The sequence below is a fragment of the Emys orbicularis genome, chromosome 13 (genome assembly GCF_028017835.1).
Source record: "Emys orbicularis isolate rEmyOrb1 chromosome 13, rEmyOrb1.hap1, whole genome shotgun sequence".
Lineage (NCBI taxonomy): Eukaryota > Metazoa > Chordata > Testudines > Emydidae > Emys > Emys orbicularis.
In genome coordinates this window covers 25,532,714-25,549,522 of record NC_088695.1, presented here as the reverse complement: position 1 = coordinate 25,549,522, position 16,809 = coordinate 25,532,714, and the positions used below count along the sequence as shown (strand labels likewise).

The window sequence follows — 16,809 nt, the reverse complement described above, 5'->3', positions numbered from 1 at the left end:
AAACAAATAAAAAATAAAATTGGAAATGTCAAACAGTTCAATTTGACATTTACACCATGAACCATTTCTACATTTTGTTTTCAATCGGTATTTTGTTTAGAAAATGTCACTTTGAATAAACAATAGAAACATTTTGTTTGACCTAAGAAAATGTTTTCAGTTTTTTGTTTCAGAAAAATAAAATGTACTTGCTTAGAAAAACTGATTTTTTTCCCCATCTTTTCAGGTCATCCACCAAATGATCAATTATTTGCTCAGCTCTATGACCAATGAATACGAACTGACAGTGGGGTTTGTAATGTGTCACACTAGGAACTGGACTGGGAATGCCAATCCATTTCGCAGAGGCCACTGAATAACCATGAGGTGGCAACAACCTTTGGCCACCGCCAGCCTGGGCCAGATTTGAACTTGTGATGAAAGGATTCCATCACCATGCCCCTGAGCCAGCCAGATGCCAAAAGCTGCTTTTAACAGCTCAGAGACTTGTGCCTGTTTCTCTTCCCTGAATGTTCATAAACCAAGACTTTTTGTCCAAGATCTGAGCTATCTATTAATAAAAGTGAATGGAAAGGCAGCTGTGTTCTGAGTCCCCTGACGACACTGACAAAAGTAAAGGAACTAGTTTATTAAACAGGGCACAAAAGCTGATCTGCACCTTACCTGAAAAGAGCTTTCAAGTTCTCGGGTAGTTCAGTTCGTCCAGCATAGCCAGGGTTCATTGTAATGAAAATGCCAACAGAAGGAATCAAATTAATGTCTTCTCCAAGGAAATTGAAACGTTGCTTTTTGTCCCTTATGGCATCCTGTATACTTTTCACCTGAGAACCGGAGTCACTGTTTTAGTTTGTATACAGTATACAGTATACAGTTCTGCGGTGATCTGGAAGCCTACTTTCGCCGCCTCCGACTCAAAGAATACTTTCAAGATAACACTGAACAGCGCACTGATACACAGATACCCTCCCACCAACAACACAGGAAGAAGAACTCCACATGGACTCCTCCTGAGGGTCGAAATGACAGCCTGGACCTATACATAGAATGCTTCCGCCGACGTGCACAGGCAGAAATTGTGGAAAAACAACATCCCTTGCCTCATAACCTAAGTCGTGCAGAACGCAATGCCATCCACAGCCTCAGAAACCACCCTGACATTATCATCAAAGAGGCTGATAAAGGAGGTGCTGTTGTCATCATGAACAGGTCTGACTACCAGAAGGAGGCTGCCAGACAACTCTCCAATACCAAATTCTACAGGCCACTTTCCTCAGATCCCACTGAGGAATACACTAAGAAACTGCACCATCTACTCAGGACACTCCCTACACTAACACAGGAACAAATCAACATACCCTTAGAGCCCCGACCGGGGTTATTCTATCTACTACCCAAGATCCACAAACCTGGAAATCCTGGACGCCCCATCATCTCGGGCATTGGCACTCTCACTGAAGGACTGTCTGGATATGTGGACTCCCTACTCAGACCCTATGCCACCAGCACTCCCAGCTATCTCTGTGACACCACAGATTTCCTGAGAAAACTACAATGCGTTGGTGACCTCCCAGAAAACACCATCCTAGCCACCATGGATGTAGAGGCTCTCTACACAAACATCCCACACACAGATGGAATACAAGCTGTCAGGAACAGTATCCCTGATGATGACACAGCACAACTTATTGCTGAGCTCTGTGACTTTATCCTCATGCACAATTATTTCAAATTTGGTGACTATATATACCTCCAGACCAGTGGCACCGCTATGGGCACCCGCATGGCCCCACAATATGCCAACATTTTTATGGCTGACCTGGAACAACGCTTCCTCAGCTCTCGTCCACTCAAGCCCCTTCTCTACCTACGCTACATTGATGACATCTTCATCATCTGGACCCATGGGAAGGAGACCCTGGAAGAATTCCACCATGATTTCAACAGCTTCCACCCCACCATCAACCTCAGCCTGGACCAATCTACACGGGAGGTCCACTTCCTAGACACCACAGTACAAATAAGCGATGGCCACGTTAACACCACCCTATACCGAAAACCCACCGACCGCTATGCCTACCTTCATGCCTCCAGCTTCCACCCCGGACACACCATACGATCCATCGTCTACAACCAAGCACTGAGGTACAACCGCATCTGCTCCAACCCCTCAGACAGAGACCAACACCTACAAGATCTTCACCAAGCATTCTCAAAGCTACGATACCCACACAAGGAAATAAAGAAACAAATCAACAGAGCCAGACGTGTACCCAGAAGCCTCCTGCTACAAGACAGGCCCAAAAAAGAAACCAACAGAACTCCACTGGCCATCACCTACAGTCCTCAGCTTAAACCTCTCCAACGCATCATCAGTGATCTACAACCCATCCTGGACAATGATCCCTCACTTTCACAGACCTTGGGAGGCAGGCCAGTCCTCGCCCACAGACAACCCGCCAACCTTAAGCATATTCTCACCAGCAACCACGCACCGCACCATAACAACTCTAACTCAGGAACCAACCCATGCAACAAACCTCGATGCCAACTCTGCCCACATATCTACACCAGCAACACCATCACAGGACCTAACCAGATCAGCTACAACATCACCGGCTCATTCACCTGCACGTCCACCAATGTTATATATGCCATCATGTGCCAACAATGCCCCTCTGCTATGTACATTGGCCAAACTGGACAGTCACTACGCAAGAGGATAAATGGACACAAGTCAGATATCAGGAATGGCAATATACAAAAACCTGTAGGAGAACACTTCAACCTCCCCGGCCACACAATAGCAGATGTAAAGGTAGCCATCTTACAGCAAAAAAACTTCAGGACCAGACTCCAAAGAGAAACTGCTGAGCTCCAGTTCATTTGCAAATTTGACACCATCAGATCAGGATTAAACAAAGACTGTGAATGGCTATCCAACTACAGAAGCAGTTTCTCCTCCCTTGGTGTTCACACCTCAACTGCTAGCAGAGCACCTCACCCTCCCTGATTGAACTAACCTCGTTATCTCCATACTGATTTATACCTGCCTCTGGAGATTTCCATTACTTGCATCTGAAGAAGTGAGGTTCTTACCCACGAAAGCTTATGCTCCCAATACTTCTGTTAGTCTTAAAGGTGCCACAGGACCCTCTGTTGTTTTAGTTTGAGCATTCAGCTATAAAGAACAGACCACAGTATAGTATCTGTGCTGACTTATTTCTGCTGGGTCCCCCTGAGAAGTCTGTGGTTTATAGTTGTTCTTTTACTAACAACATTGTACACAGTTTGGTGGGGGGGGGGGGAAACCTATGTGACATTGGAATGCAAACTCAAATATGGACAAAAAGTCCCAGTTATCATAGCTTCATAGACTCCGAAGCCTGAAGGGACTACTGTGATCATCTAGTCTGACCTCCTGCGTAACCACAGGCCGGAGAACTGCCCCAAAGTAAAATTGTCAGTGACGGAGCATCCACCACGGCCCTTGGTAAATTGATCCAATGGTTAATTACTCTCACCGTTAAAAATGTACTGTATGTCTTCTTTCCCATCTGAATTTGTCTATCTTCAACTTTCAGACATTGGCTTGTTCTATACTGAAGAACTTATTACTAGATATTTGTTCCCCATGTATGTACTTACAGGCTGTGATCAAGTCACCCCTTAACCTTCTCTTTGTTAAGCTAGATAGACTGAGCTCTTTGACTCTGTCACTATAAGGCAGGTTTTCCAATCCTTTAATCATTCTTGTGGCTCTTCTCTGAATCCTCTGCAATTTATTAACATCCTTCTTGAACTGTGGGCACCAGAACTGGACACAGGATTCCAGCAGTGATTAATACATCAATCAATGTATAATGTACAAATGTACCTATTCTATGGTCCAGGGCCGGCTCCAGGCACCAGCTCAGCAAGCAGGTGCTTGGGGCAGCTAAGGGGAAGGGGCGGCACATCGGGCTCTTCGGCGGCGGGTCCCTCGGTCCCTCTCGGAGGGAAGGACCTGCCGCCGAATTGCCGCCGAAGAAGAAAGCGGCGCGGTGGAGCTGCCGCCGAAGTGCCACCAATTGCGATGGCAGGGTTTTTTGTTGTTGTTTTTTCACCGCTTGGGACGGCAAACACCCTGGAGCCGGCCCTGACTAGACCAAAGGCTCCCAAACTGTGGTTCACAGAGGCCTGGTGCAATCCCAAATATCAGGGGAGGTGGCTGTGAGACAATCAATGTATTAAAAACATGCTCTGTGCTATGGTAAAGTTTGAGAATCCCTGCCCTAGGCAGATGTAGTCCAAAAATACTTTCCAATACGACAAGTTGCACTGACATTTAACATACCCTTCCCTTCATTTTCTTGTGCTCCAATGCAAAGAAATGAAACACAGAAGCAGTGTTACATATTCTCCCTGGGAGTTTCATTTCATGTAAAAACTGGTGCTACTGTCTGATACTGTAATGTTATTTATTTCTTTACTGCTTCCAATTTTTAGAATACAATTTCAGGAGCCCATCTAGTGCTCTGGCTGCCTATCCCATAAATGAGAAATCACCACACAAACAAAAACACTGCCCTTAAGTCTCTCTCTCAGCCCACACTAAACCTCCACAGCCTGACTCCAGACGGGGTGGAATCTGGGCTTTGCAGCATGCCCGAAAGGCTCAGCACTCCAGGCTCTGGCACACCAAGGCATGGGAGAGAGTTCCAAACCCATGGCTCCTTCCAGAGAATACCCTGACAGCCACTCCTTCTCATTTATACTCAGGGAGCTTGGGCACCGCTGCTGATCTCCACTGTGGTGGTATGTCACAGAGAGGTGATCTCTCGTAACAAATGCACATTACAGAATTTGGGTCCAATGTGCTGTACAGTATCCAGGGCCTTGCCTACAGAGACCTCCTTCTCTCTCCACCTTTATGCTCCATAGCAGTAAGACTGCTACCAGGTAAAGATAAGGATAAGAACGGCCCTACTGGATTAGACCAATGGTCCATCTAGCCCAGTACCCTGCCTTCCAACAGTGGCCAGTGCCAGATGCTTCCAAAGGAATGAACAGAACAATTTATCGAGTGATCCATCCCCTGTCGCCCAGTCCAAGCTTCTGGCAGGTGGAGGTTCTGGGACACCCAAAACATGGGGTTGCGTCCCTGACCATCTTGGCTAAGAGCCATTGATAGACCTATCCTCCAGGAAAGTATCTACCGGTAATTCTTTTTTGAACCCAGTTATACTTTTAGGATGATACAGCTCTGTCTAAGATCCCACTATTTTAGGATAGCGTCTGTATTTTCACCTCCAGCCTTGCTCTCCTGGTAGGCAGGACCATTTGAAGGCTGCTAAAACTACAGGAGAGACACAAATCATCTGATGGATTAATTCAATTGACACACTGCAGGAATCTAAGTAATCTGCAGACAACCCAAAAGCTCCACAAGTTTCTTCTCAGAGCTAATGGAGATAATCTGATGCCACTTCTTACCCACTAATCTAGGAACCATCATCTTTCAAGACAGCTATGGAACTCTCCCAAAGTAGCCATTTGTCCCAGTCACACAGCTGGACACACTCTTGACTTAAACTTTGTCTGTGACACTGTTTATCAACCTCCAACCATTACAGCAGAGAACTGATACACAGAATAACTTACAAGTGGTTCATAAAAACTTGAGCCATCACTATACAGGAAGGAGGACTCTCCAACAACCGCAACCACAGAACCCCTTGTCAGAACCACTGCAGAGATTACAGCAGCTCACCAGCTCAGCTTAGCCCACCCAGAGTGCTGGTACCTGACCGCAGCCCTGAACCAATGGATGGTCTGAAGAGATGATAATTCAGTTATCATCACACTTCACACCAGGATGAAGTACCCATCCACCCTCATTTTCTAACACTGGGCCAGACACAGCGGCAGAGGCTGGAAAAGCCTGAGGGTTGTCCCTGGCACCATCTGTCATTCACAATTCTCAAGGCAGTGTCACCAGCCTGACAGAAGTACTACAACCTCTCCCCTGCAACCTGCTATCTGATGCCCCCTATCCAGTACTGCTCACAGGTGCCTGGGGTGCAACCAGAATTTTCCTAAGAAGGGGGGCCAGGTTACCTGCCAGGTGGCATGGGCATGGAAGAGATGGAGGAGGAAGCATGAGGAGATGGCAGCTCACTGGTTCTGGGAAGCAGGAAGCCAGGTGAGAGAGACCAGCTGGGATTTCTCCCCTCCACTCCTCTTCCACCAGAGAGACCAGGACCAATTGGGACCTCCCCTCCTACCGGGCAGTGTTTATGGCCAAGTGGGAGAACCTGGGTCCCCTGGGGCCCCCTCATTGCACCCCTGCAAGATGCTGTAGGGAAGTTTTATTGTTCCCAAGCAAACTGGCATCTATCTTGCTGAGCACTTGAGTAAGATCACTTACGTAATATTTGGTGAGACACTGTATCAAATATTATATAACAAATATAGCTAGGTGCCACCTACTCCGTTCCTTCTATTAACTTTTTGTTTCTCTTTTTTTCTCATTTTATTGATCACATCTCTATACTTCTCATTTATCAAGTTCACAGCAGATTTGAATCTTCTAACGCTAACTAATGTTTTACGTAACATTATTTTCAGTGAGGGAAAGGAACTCCACATTTTTTCACTAGTGGAATCAGAACACCACTGAGCTGCCTTAAATTGTAACCAATTGCCTTTCTTCTGCAAGAAACCACACTGACATTAGCAGTATCAATAAGACAACCCATGACATATTGCTATGGCTGCTCCTAATGGCAGCTAGCAAACATGGTGACAGAACAGCACTAGTGTCACTTATTCAGCTGCAGCATTCTAACTCCTGGAGAAAGAACCATTCTAACTCCTGGAGAAAGGACGCTGAGTCATCTCTGGGTTCCTTTGGTCAAGCTTCCCTTTTTATTTGTACATCCTCAAGGACCCCCTTGACTGTGGACTTTAAACTGTAATGTGACAGAACACAAGTTAAGAAAGAATGATCCATAAACTCATCTAAGCAGTCAGGTGGTTCTTTGGGGATGTCAGGTGATCTAATGCTTATGACATGCTAATATTATCGAGACTGTCCCAATATTATGGCCTTTGTTTTAAAGACACAACTATACCACCACCCCCTGAAAATTTGTGTCACGATTTTTCACACTTGCTTACAAAATGTAATGTGATGTAAGAGGTCAAAGGTGATGTAAGAGAAACCCAGCCAGTTAGAGTGACCTTGTCCATTTAGCCCATGGGTTCTCAGCTTGGGGGTCAGGAACAAGTGTCAGGGGGTTGTGACAGCATTGCCCTTCCCATAGAGCCAAATCACGGCTAGACCCCCAGCTACACGGGAGGAGGGTCTCAGGGGGTTCTTGTACTTGGTGTGGAAAAGCAGACCCCAGTATGAAGAGACTGAATACCAGTGACATAAAGAAATGGGCACTTATAGCTCAGCCAGTTTGGCCTCACCAAACTTTTCGGGCGCTGCTTGCAGGTTTCACAGCCCCCGTGTTTTGTTCTGAGTTTGGAGTCATATGCTCTTGACACTCAAAGCACAACTCAGATGAATCTGCCAGGTTTCAGTGGGTCCCTTGGGGAACCAGCAAGGAAATTCACTGGTTTGGGGCACACCTTTGAGTGACACCCCTTTTCCTGCCTGAGGTACCAAGGGTGAATGTGAAAAGAATGTTCAGCAAAGATTTGTGTGGACCTGGGCTAGTTTTGCTGAGGGGCCAAAAATGCTTGTTTCACCCAAAACTAGCACAGCTCTAACCTCCTTATTGGTTACTATTTCCCGATTCACTTTTATCTTATTATGACATTGAAGCATGTAATGCAAGCCTTAGTATGCAACTTCTGGAATGAAAATTCAAACTTTCAGGCTAGGCAGCATGAGAAAAGGACCAGAAACATGTTGGAAGGAAGAAAAGCAAGAGGCAAAGCAGGGAAGAAGATTTAATAGCTCTTTCCCATCTCTGCTTTCCATGGTTCTGTGCTATCAATGTATCCTCAATATATACATGCATAAAGGCTGTGGCTCTCCCTGGGAAATCCAATGGAATGACTCCCACTGACTTCAGTGGGCTTTGAATCAGCCTCAGAATCCCTCTTCCCCACATAAAAACCTATTTCCATCTCGTCTCCATATGGAAAGAGACAGATTTACTGGCCAAGATAAGCATGTAGGTTACAGTAAAGTCAGTTCTCAGCACTAAAATTAAGCTTTGTAATTGTTGCACAAGGGGTTACAAATTCTCATAATCCTAGTAGAGTAATTTTGCATATAGATCTGTGAAAATTTGTCATAAGAAATTCCCTCAAAATGATCAAGCATTGGTCTGCTCGGTTCCACTTTTTTGTCTGATGGAGAAAAATAAGGTGCCTACAATGGTGGGTGCATGAAGGGTCTGGGCTATTCTAGCTATGAGGCACCAATTTCATATGCACCATCATGCAAAAGCATGTATCTGGGGTAACGCAGACGTGCAAACTGGGGGGAAAATCTGTAATTTGGAAGAACTGGCTGAGCAAAGGCATCATATGGCTCTCCCAACTGGTCAAGGATGAGGGCTGTATCTCTTTTCTAACCCTAAAGCAAGGATATGACCTGCCACCCTCAGCAGAGTGCAAGTACTTTGTGGGAAGAGGAGTTATCACAGCCCATGAAAGAACCCCAATGGCAGAGCATGTTACAGCATGTTAACAATGCTTCTGTGGCTCTCGGGCTACACCTGATATAGCAAAAGAGTCTATCCAAAGTGTACTGGACACACAGGGGTTGTGCAAGAAGTGGCCTGGTCATCTGATGTTTGTTGGTGCTGTATAAAGAAAAAAGGAACCCTGATGCATATGCTATGGGACTGTCCAACAATTAGGCAGCTGTGGGAAGTGGTGGACACAAGTGCACTTAACTTCAGCAATCAAACTTCAGCTGAAAATTACATCTGGGTTTAACTCCACCACAAAGACTTTGGTGCTTGATGGCTGCAGTGATCACCAAGCGCATGACTGTGAGTACTCTTCACTTACCTGTACAGCCACCACTGAAAGGACCTCCACTGAGATTCTATTAAATTCATCAAAACAGCCCCAGGCACCCGTCTGGGAAAGGCCTTTGTAAATATTTCCACAAGACTGCAACAAAAGAAGTACAAGAGCAAAATTACCAATGCCATTAGTTTCACAGAAAAATGGATAATCCATTTTCCACCCTATTTATTTATAACAATCTCTGGTATACTGTGGGCGTTCAGAAAAGTGCACCAAAACAGCAGGCACAATAAATTATAATCTTTATAGCTCTCCATAGTTTGCTACATGATTTGTTAATTGCACATTTTCAATATACATGCACAAGAATCCCTTTTAAAGGTCACTGGTATTGAATTACTGATGTCTTGCTTCCTTGGAGGCCCACAAACTGAATAAAAGATGATTTAAGGATGTCAGAGTCACTCTACTGCACCAGATGAACAGGGATAAAAATACATTTGAACAGCTTAGCTTGATGCTGTGATTGAAGGTGCAGGAGGTTTCACTGGACCCTCTCAAGGTCAATGACCAGATCCCCACACTAGAGACAGCAGTCAGTGTTCACAAACAGCACTGAGATGGGACATGAGCTCTCAGGCCTTAGCTGAAGGAAACCCAAGAGAAGCAATATCAGCAAAGAAGGGAGCAATGTTGTTCCTGGTGAGGAGGAAGGATCACTCAGTGCCTGGGGTGCTAAGCTGGGACCTAGGGGATGCGGGTTCAATTCTCTGCCTGACCACAGACTTTGACCTTGGTCAACTAACTTAGTGCCAGATTTCCACAGGTAGTTTGGTGCAGATAGGTGCCAAGCTGGATTTTCAAAAATGCCTGATCAGGTGTCTAACTCATGTAGGTGGGTCTGCACATCCCACTAGGCACCTAAACACCTTTGGAAATCTGGCCCTTAGCCTTTTTGGGTATTGTCTACCCTGCACACTAAGGCGTGAGACCTGGGCCCAGCAATTGTAAGGCCAGGTTTACAGTATAATATGGATGCTCAAGTGCAGTCTTGGAAACACTGAGTCCAGAAGCTGGGGTCCCACAGACCCAGGTTTACAATGCAATGTAGACAGACCCTGTCTGACTCAGTTCCCATCAGTTCAATGGGGATAACCACCCTGCCTCACAGGGGCATGAAGAAAAATGGAAATGGTGCCATATCAGCACCCATAGAGCTAGGGTTAAGGACCAACTGCTACCTGGCTATGAACTCAGAGAATGAAATAAACCTGGTAAGGAGAATGCGTTGGGGGGATCAGTTTTATGTAGGTTTCTTAAGGAAAGTCGTGCTGTTCAGGTGGGCACCTAATACTGGCCAACTTAAGATGGAGGGCTATGCTGATATAAGGCCTGAGAGGTGACTGAACATATTGGCTCAGGTGACACATGCTATTTACTGAGTAGGAGGGAGGCTTAGATTGGCGGTGACAACAGCTGGTGGATGTCATTTTCAGACGTGTTCTCTGGAGTGATGGACCATTATGCAGCAGCTGACAAGGGCATAATATAGCATGCTCCAAAAGGCACACTGGGTTAGCCTGTGTCCTCAGTGCAAAGTGGGCACGTTATCAGACCAAGTAAGCATGTCTTGAGCTTTAGCTTACACTCCTGCCAGGCCAGAGAGCTTGGCTGTAAAGCAGCAGCAGCAGCACGCTTGGGTGAGGGGGTCTTGTGTGTGGAAGGGAACGGCACTAGAAGAAACACAGGACAAGCCCAAATTAATGCTACAATGAAGACAAGTCCTAAGAGTCAGATCCTGCTCTGGTTTTACATCATTTACACTGATTACAGTGACAATGGGGCTACAAAGGGTGGAAGCCAGTGCAGAGTTTGGCCCTAAGAGGATATTTTAGCTGGTAGTTGAGGTATAGCAACACTCACCAACGCTAGCTGCATTGCTCTGAAAATAACTGTTCCTTTGGGTGGGGCAAATCTAAACCTAGGGTCAGGGCCATGCACCACGCCCAACTGTTCAGAGTGAAATCTAGTTGGGTTTCAGACAAGGTCTCTCCCTTACAGTCCAGTTTATCCTTCTCTTTGACCCTACAGTGAAGTCATAATGCTGAATTTATGACATCACAGGCATTTCCAAGGAAATGGATATCATAAATCCATGATTTTTACTTTTCTGTGGGATGAATAATAACAACACTTTGTGAGCAGGAGGGGAAGCTGGACTGCAATGGAGGAAGATCTACAGACAGAAAGAGAGGTTAAAGACCTTCCAGTTACTTGAGTTCTTCAAGGTATTTTGTCCCTATGGGTGCTCCACCATAGGATGTGCGCACTCTCAACTGGTATCTGGAAAGTAGTGTCCACAGGCTTGCACCTGCGCAGAACTGAGCCTCATGGTCTGAGTGAGGGCAGATAGGGAGGCACGAGCCTGCTACCACTCAGTTCCTTCTCAACAGTGATGCCTAGCTCCAGAGCAGAAGGGAAGGAGGGCGGGCAGGAGGTGGAGCACCTATTGGGATAAAACACCTCGAAAAACTTGAGTTACTATAAGGTAAGTAACCTCCTTCTTCTTCGAGTATCTGTCCCTATGGATGCTCCACCATGGAGACTCCCAAGAAGCCACTCATTGGGTGCTGAGAGATAAGTCCAAGACAGTTTGAAGGACGGCATCACTAAAGGTGGCATCATCTCTGGAAGCAGGTAAGATGGTGTCATGTTTGGCAAAGGCATGGACAGAGGATGAAGTAGCAGTCCTGCAGAATTCTGCTACGGAAGCATCTTTCAGTGGAGCCATAGATGTGGACTGAGCTCCAGCAAAACACACTGTTACTCTGTGAAGGAGTTGTGCCACAGAATTATCACAGCTGGTCATGAGGCAACCCGAAACCCATATAGACAGTCTGTGTGTGGAAATCAGTTGGTCTTTCATCCTGTCTGCAACTGATACAAATACTCTAGGAGAAGCCCCAAATGGTTTAATCCTGTTCAGATAGAAAGCAGGGCCCTCCTAACATCCAGTGCATGAAGGCTTGATTCTTCTCTGGAGGCATGAGGCTTTACATAGAAAACTGGTAGGTGAATCTCCTGGTTAATGTTATGTTCTGAGGAGACCTTTGGGAGGAAGTACAGGTGAGGAACCAGAAAAACCTTCTCTTTGTAAAAGGTAGCATATGGTGGGTCTGCCATGGATGCTCCCAGCTCTCCCATTCACCTTTCTGAGATGATGGCAATTAGAGAATATCTGTACTCCTTGGGGAACCAGGATCAATTCATCTGCATCTACTCCTAGACTTTCAAGGGGAGTGGCTGAGAACGTTTTGTGTAGTAGTCCTCTCCAAATGATGAAAACTCCCCAGAGTCTGTACCATAAGATACAGTATAGTGCCCATCAGTAGCTTGAGGAGCTTCATGTGGTAGAGAGAGAGCTTTTGGAGATGAAGGACTCATAGCTGGAGGTTGCCCTTTGCTTGTAGTTGCAATGTTTTCATTTGCTGCAGGAGGCCCAGATGGTGGAATCAGAGAATTAGGTGCAGGGAGCCTTGCTGGCTTTTCATTAGTGGGAATCACTGGGTATAACTTGGGCACCTCTAGAGGCACATTCATTGTGATGGCATTAGTTTGCATAGCAGGAGTATTTTGTTCTAGAATATTCAGTCGAGTTCTAACATTTTGTAAAGTCTCTTGCATCTTTCGCTGCATTTGTCTGGCAGAGTCCCATTGGGATCCTGTACATTCAGGACCTTGTGATGGAATGCTAACTCCTCTAAGCAAGTGGTCAAGTCCTTGCTTGTAGTAGTTCCTTGCTTCTTATTTTGACCCAATTCATCAGTATTCAGTCCTTTACTGACAAACATAAAGGCTTTCTTGATCTCTTCTTTAATAGCTTTAATGTTTGCATCTTCTAGAATAGCAGGATCCTGTTCTTGTTCCATTTATTTTTCCAAATGAGTCTTTCAGTCTCTGTTGTACTTTTGGGTTAATTACTTTTATTTTCAGTTTTGCAGCCTATTCATCAGTCATCTAGCATTCTTCAGAGTATCCTGGCTTTGGATAACTTGGCTTTCTGCAGTCCTGTGGGGACACTTAGGAGAAGAGTCTGGCAAAGTCAGGAACTGGAGCCGCCCGCAGGCAACCTGCTCCCTCTGCACCACTGTCTCAGTGATCCCTGCTGCCCTGCAAACCACGTGACTGCCTGTCTCCTATTCAACTTATTCATAAATGATCTGGAGAAAGGGGTAAACAGTGAGGTGGCAAACTTTGCAGACGATACTAAACTACTCAAGATAGTTAAGACCAAAGCAGACTGTGAAGAACTTCAAAAAGATCTCACAAAACTAAGTGATTGGGCAACAAAATGGCAAATGAAATTTAATGTGGATAAATGTAAAGTAATGCACATTGGAAAAAATAATCCCAACTACTCATACAATATGATGGGGACTAATTTAGCTACAACTAATCAGGAAAGAGATCTTGGAGTCATCGTGGATAGTTCTCTGAAGACGTCCACACAGTGTGCAGCGGCAGTCAGAAAAGCAAACAGGATGTTGGGAATCATTAAAAAAGGGATAGAGAATAAGACGGAGAATATCTTATTGTCCTTATATAAATCCATGGTACGCCCACATCTTGAATACTGCGTACAGATATGGTATCCTCATCTCAAAAAAGATATACTGGCATTAGAAAAGGTTCAGAGAAGGGCAACTATAATGATTAGGGGTTTGGAACGGGTCCCATATGAGGAGAGATTAAAGAGACTAGGACTTTTCAGCTTGGAAAAGGGGAGACTTAGGGGGGATATGATAGAGATATATAAAATCATGAGTGGTGTGGAGAAAGTGAATAAGGAAAAGTTATTTACTTGTTCCCATAATATAAGAACTAGGGGCCACCAAATGAAATTAATGGGCAGCAGGTTTAAACCAAATAAAAGGAAGTTCTTCACACAGTGCACAGTCAACCTGTGGAACTCCTTGTCTGAGGAGGTTGTGAAGGCTAGGACTATAACAGGGTTTAAAAGAGAACTAGATAAATTCATAGAGGTTAAGTCCATTAATGGCTATTAGCCAGGATGGGTAAGGAATGGTATCCATAGCCTCTGTTTGTCAGAGGGAGGAGATGGATGGCAGGAGAGAGATCACTTGATCATTACCTGTTAGATTCACTCCCTCTGGGGCACCTGACATTGGTCACTGTCGGCAGACAGGATAGTAGGCTGGATGGACCTTTGGTCTGACCCAATATGGCCATTCTTATAAGAAATTTTGAGGAAGAGTTGGAGGGTGGCGCAGGTCACCATTGGTTCAAATGTGGGGGAGGGGTTCCTTAGGGTGTTCAAACCCAACTTGAGGTCTCATTGGAGGGGGGTTGACAAATGGGAGGAAGCAAGTTGTATAGGCCCTGAAAAAATCTGGTTGCTGCCGGGCAGGGGAAGATTGAGAAGGCCTGGATGGGAAAATGGAGGCTGTGGTGGTGGCCAGATGTACTCAATACAGCTCACTGAGAGACCCTGTGTCTTTAGTGCTAACAGATAGTCCAAAATCATGGAGAATGGAACTTCTGAAGCTTGAGAAGGTGGGAGGGAGCACCAGGGTTGGAAGCGCTTCCACTTTTGCAGGCTCATCTTGCAAGTACTGGGCTTTCTACTGGATAGGAGGACTGACTGAACTCTATCCAAGCAGGTCAATTCCATGCCTGAGAGCCACTGAGGAGCCATGCTCTCAGACTCAGGGAGGAGGGGCTGGGATGAGTAAGGGACCCTGAGTTCTGTGGCAATAGGTCCTTAGTGTTAGGAAGCTTGAGGGGTGTTGCCTCCAAAAGGTGGATGAGGTGTGAGTAGCACACCTGTCTCGGCCAAGCAGGTGCTATGGGAATAGCTCTCACTCCTTCTCGGCACAGCTTGAGAAGGTCTAAGGGAGTTTGCAGAGAGGCTTTCGCAACCACGTGTCGTTCAATGATAATAGACTGGAACTGACCTTTCTGATCTCATGGAAAGTGATCAATAATGTGTGTAAATTTAGAGTATGTGTTGAAATCATATTGTGCTATCAAGGCCTGGTAGTTGGCAATGCGAAACTGGAGAGCGGGTGATGTGTAACTCTTCCTTCCCAGCAAGTCCTACCACTTGGATTCCTTATCTGATGGAGAGGGCCTAGAGCGAGCTTGACAATTCCTCTCACTGGTGGCATCCAGAGCAAGGGAACTGGGGCTAGGGCTGGGAGAAGAAGTACTCCATTCCCTTTGTTGGGATGTAGTATTTCTGCTCTGCCCCCTTACAAGTCAGTGGGATTTTGGCAGGTGTTTGCCATAGGGGATGTGTGGCAGGGCAATCTTTCCCTGGGTACTGATATTCAGGGTGTCCACCAAGAAATGTTTACATTCTTGCACTTCCTCCAGCAGAATTTGAAGTGAGTCCATTTGTCTTTTCATGAGGTCCTGGAAGGTTTTAAAGTCATCAGCGTGGGGGGGTGGGGCATTACCACGTTGTCTGAAGATGAAGAGATCTTTACAGAAATCTCCTCAGCCTGAAACTCTCATTCCTCCTGTTCGTCGGCCGGTACCAAAGAAGAATGTGCTTCCAAGGTGTGCAGTACCTTAGGACAGTCTGTGAGTGCTGGGGGTGCCAGTGCTTTGTCTTAGGAATTAGTCACCATAGTGGTCCCACAGATCCCACTAATCCCGCTGGGGAGGGGGATAAAGGAAGGGACCCCAGTGATAGTCATAATCTCTGGGCCTACAAAGCTACAATGTCTTGTAGGTTCCCCAGGATCCTCTTCATGAAAAAGACTCATGAGGGTAGGCTAGCACAGTACTGAGATCTCCTGATCTAAGGAATCTTCCCCTGAACTAAGGTGTGGGGGGGGTCTCTGATGTCCTACTTGGTACCGAAGGCTGGAGACTTAAGCAAGTCTTAACTTGTTGCTCTTGCAGCAGTGTCAGGAAGTGGCTCTGGTAGATCTTCCCAGCACTGGCGAGTCAGGTTCATCAGACATGATGGGATCCACAGAAGAAAGGAACCTGGAAGAGGGTGGAGGGCTATGATAGCCTTCACACAAAGTTAGTCGCAGTAACTGACCTAGTGGTAGGGATAACCAAGCGGGTTTCTTCCGCAGTACCGATGCCTCAGTACCGGACTCAGTTGGAGTCTCTGCCGCAAACTTAGAGGGATGAGAAGTCTCTTGAGTCTTATGAGCTGATCTGCTCCTAGCTCAGAGAGGTAGGTTGCTTTGCCCAGGGCTGCAATTGAAGCAGCCAGTGTGGCCAGGGTGCTCTGCAATGTGGATCCTGATGTATGGAGGAGGAAGCAGACCCCTCCAGAGCTGGCCATGCTCCATTAATAGGTGCTTAAGTCTAGCCTCCCTGTCCTTCTTAGCTCTGCCTTTGAAACTCACACAGACCGTGCATTTAGAAGAGTTGTGAGAATTCCCCAAACACCGCAGGCAACTGGAGTGTCCGTCACTGCGGGGAAAGGACCAGTGGCAAGTCTGACAGGTCTTAAACCCTGGGGACTGGGGCATAACAAATTACACTCTAACACAAAACAAAAGATCAAAGAAGAAGAGGAGGGGAAGGAGCTCCCACCCCAACCACACACACAGAAGATAAATAAAATAAAAGCATCAGAAACGGGTAACTAAAAGAAACAAATGAAGTAAAGAATTCACTAGTTAAGGTGGGAAGCTGAGGGCAGCAGACAGCAGAACTCTTCATCTCGAGCTGCAGGCAGCTGAGAGGGAACTGAGTGGCGTCAGGCTTTGCTTCCCTATCTGCCCTCGTTCAGACCACGAAGCACTGCTCTGCACAGGCGTGGGACCGCGGACACTACTTTGCACT

The 16,809-nt window shown here is 46.1% G+C and overlaps 1 protein-coding gene and 1 pseudogene across 1 annotated transcript in view; both read right to left on the bottom strand.

Annotated features, from left to right (window-relative positions):
• DNAH9 (dynein axonemal heavy chain 9) overlaps nucleotides 1–16,809 on the bottom strand; it is a 420,192-nt gene that overhangs the window by 299,870 nt on the left and 103,513 nt on the right. The window contains exons 28-29 of the mRNA XM_065415313.1: nucleotides 9,016–9,120; nucleotides 664–821 (exon numbers count right to left, since the gene is read on the bottom strand). Of these exons, the coding sequence (XP_065271385.1) occupies nucleotides 664–821; nucleotides 9,016–9,120 (263 nt within the window). The remainder of the gene's footprint in view (nucleotides 1–663; nucleotides 822–9,015; nucleotides 9,121–16,809) is intronic.
• Nucleotides 12,068–12,905, bottom strand: LOC135888102 (spartin-like; annotated as a pseudogene).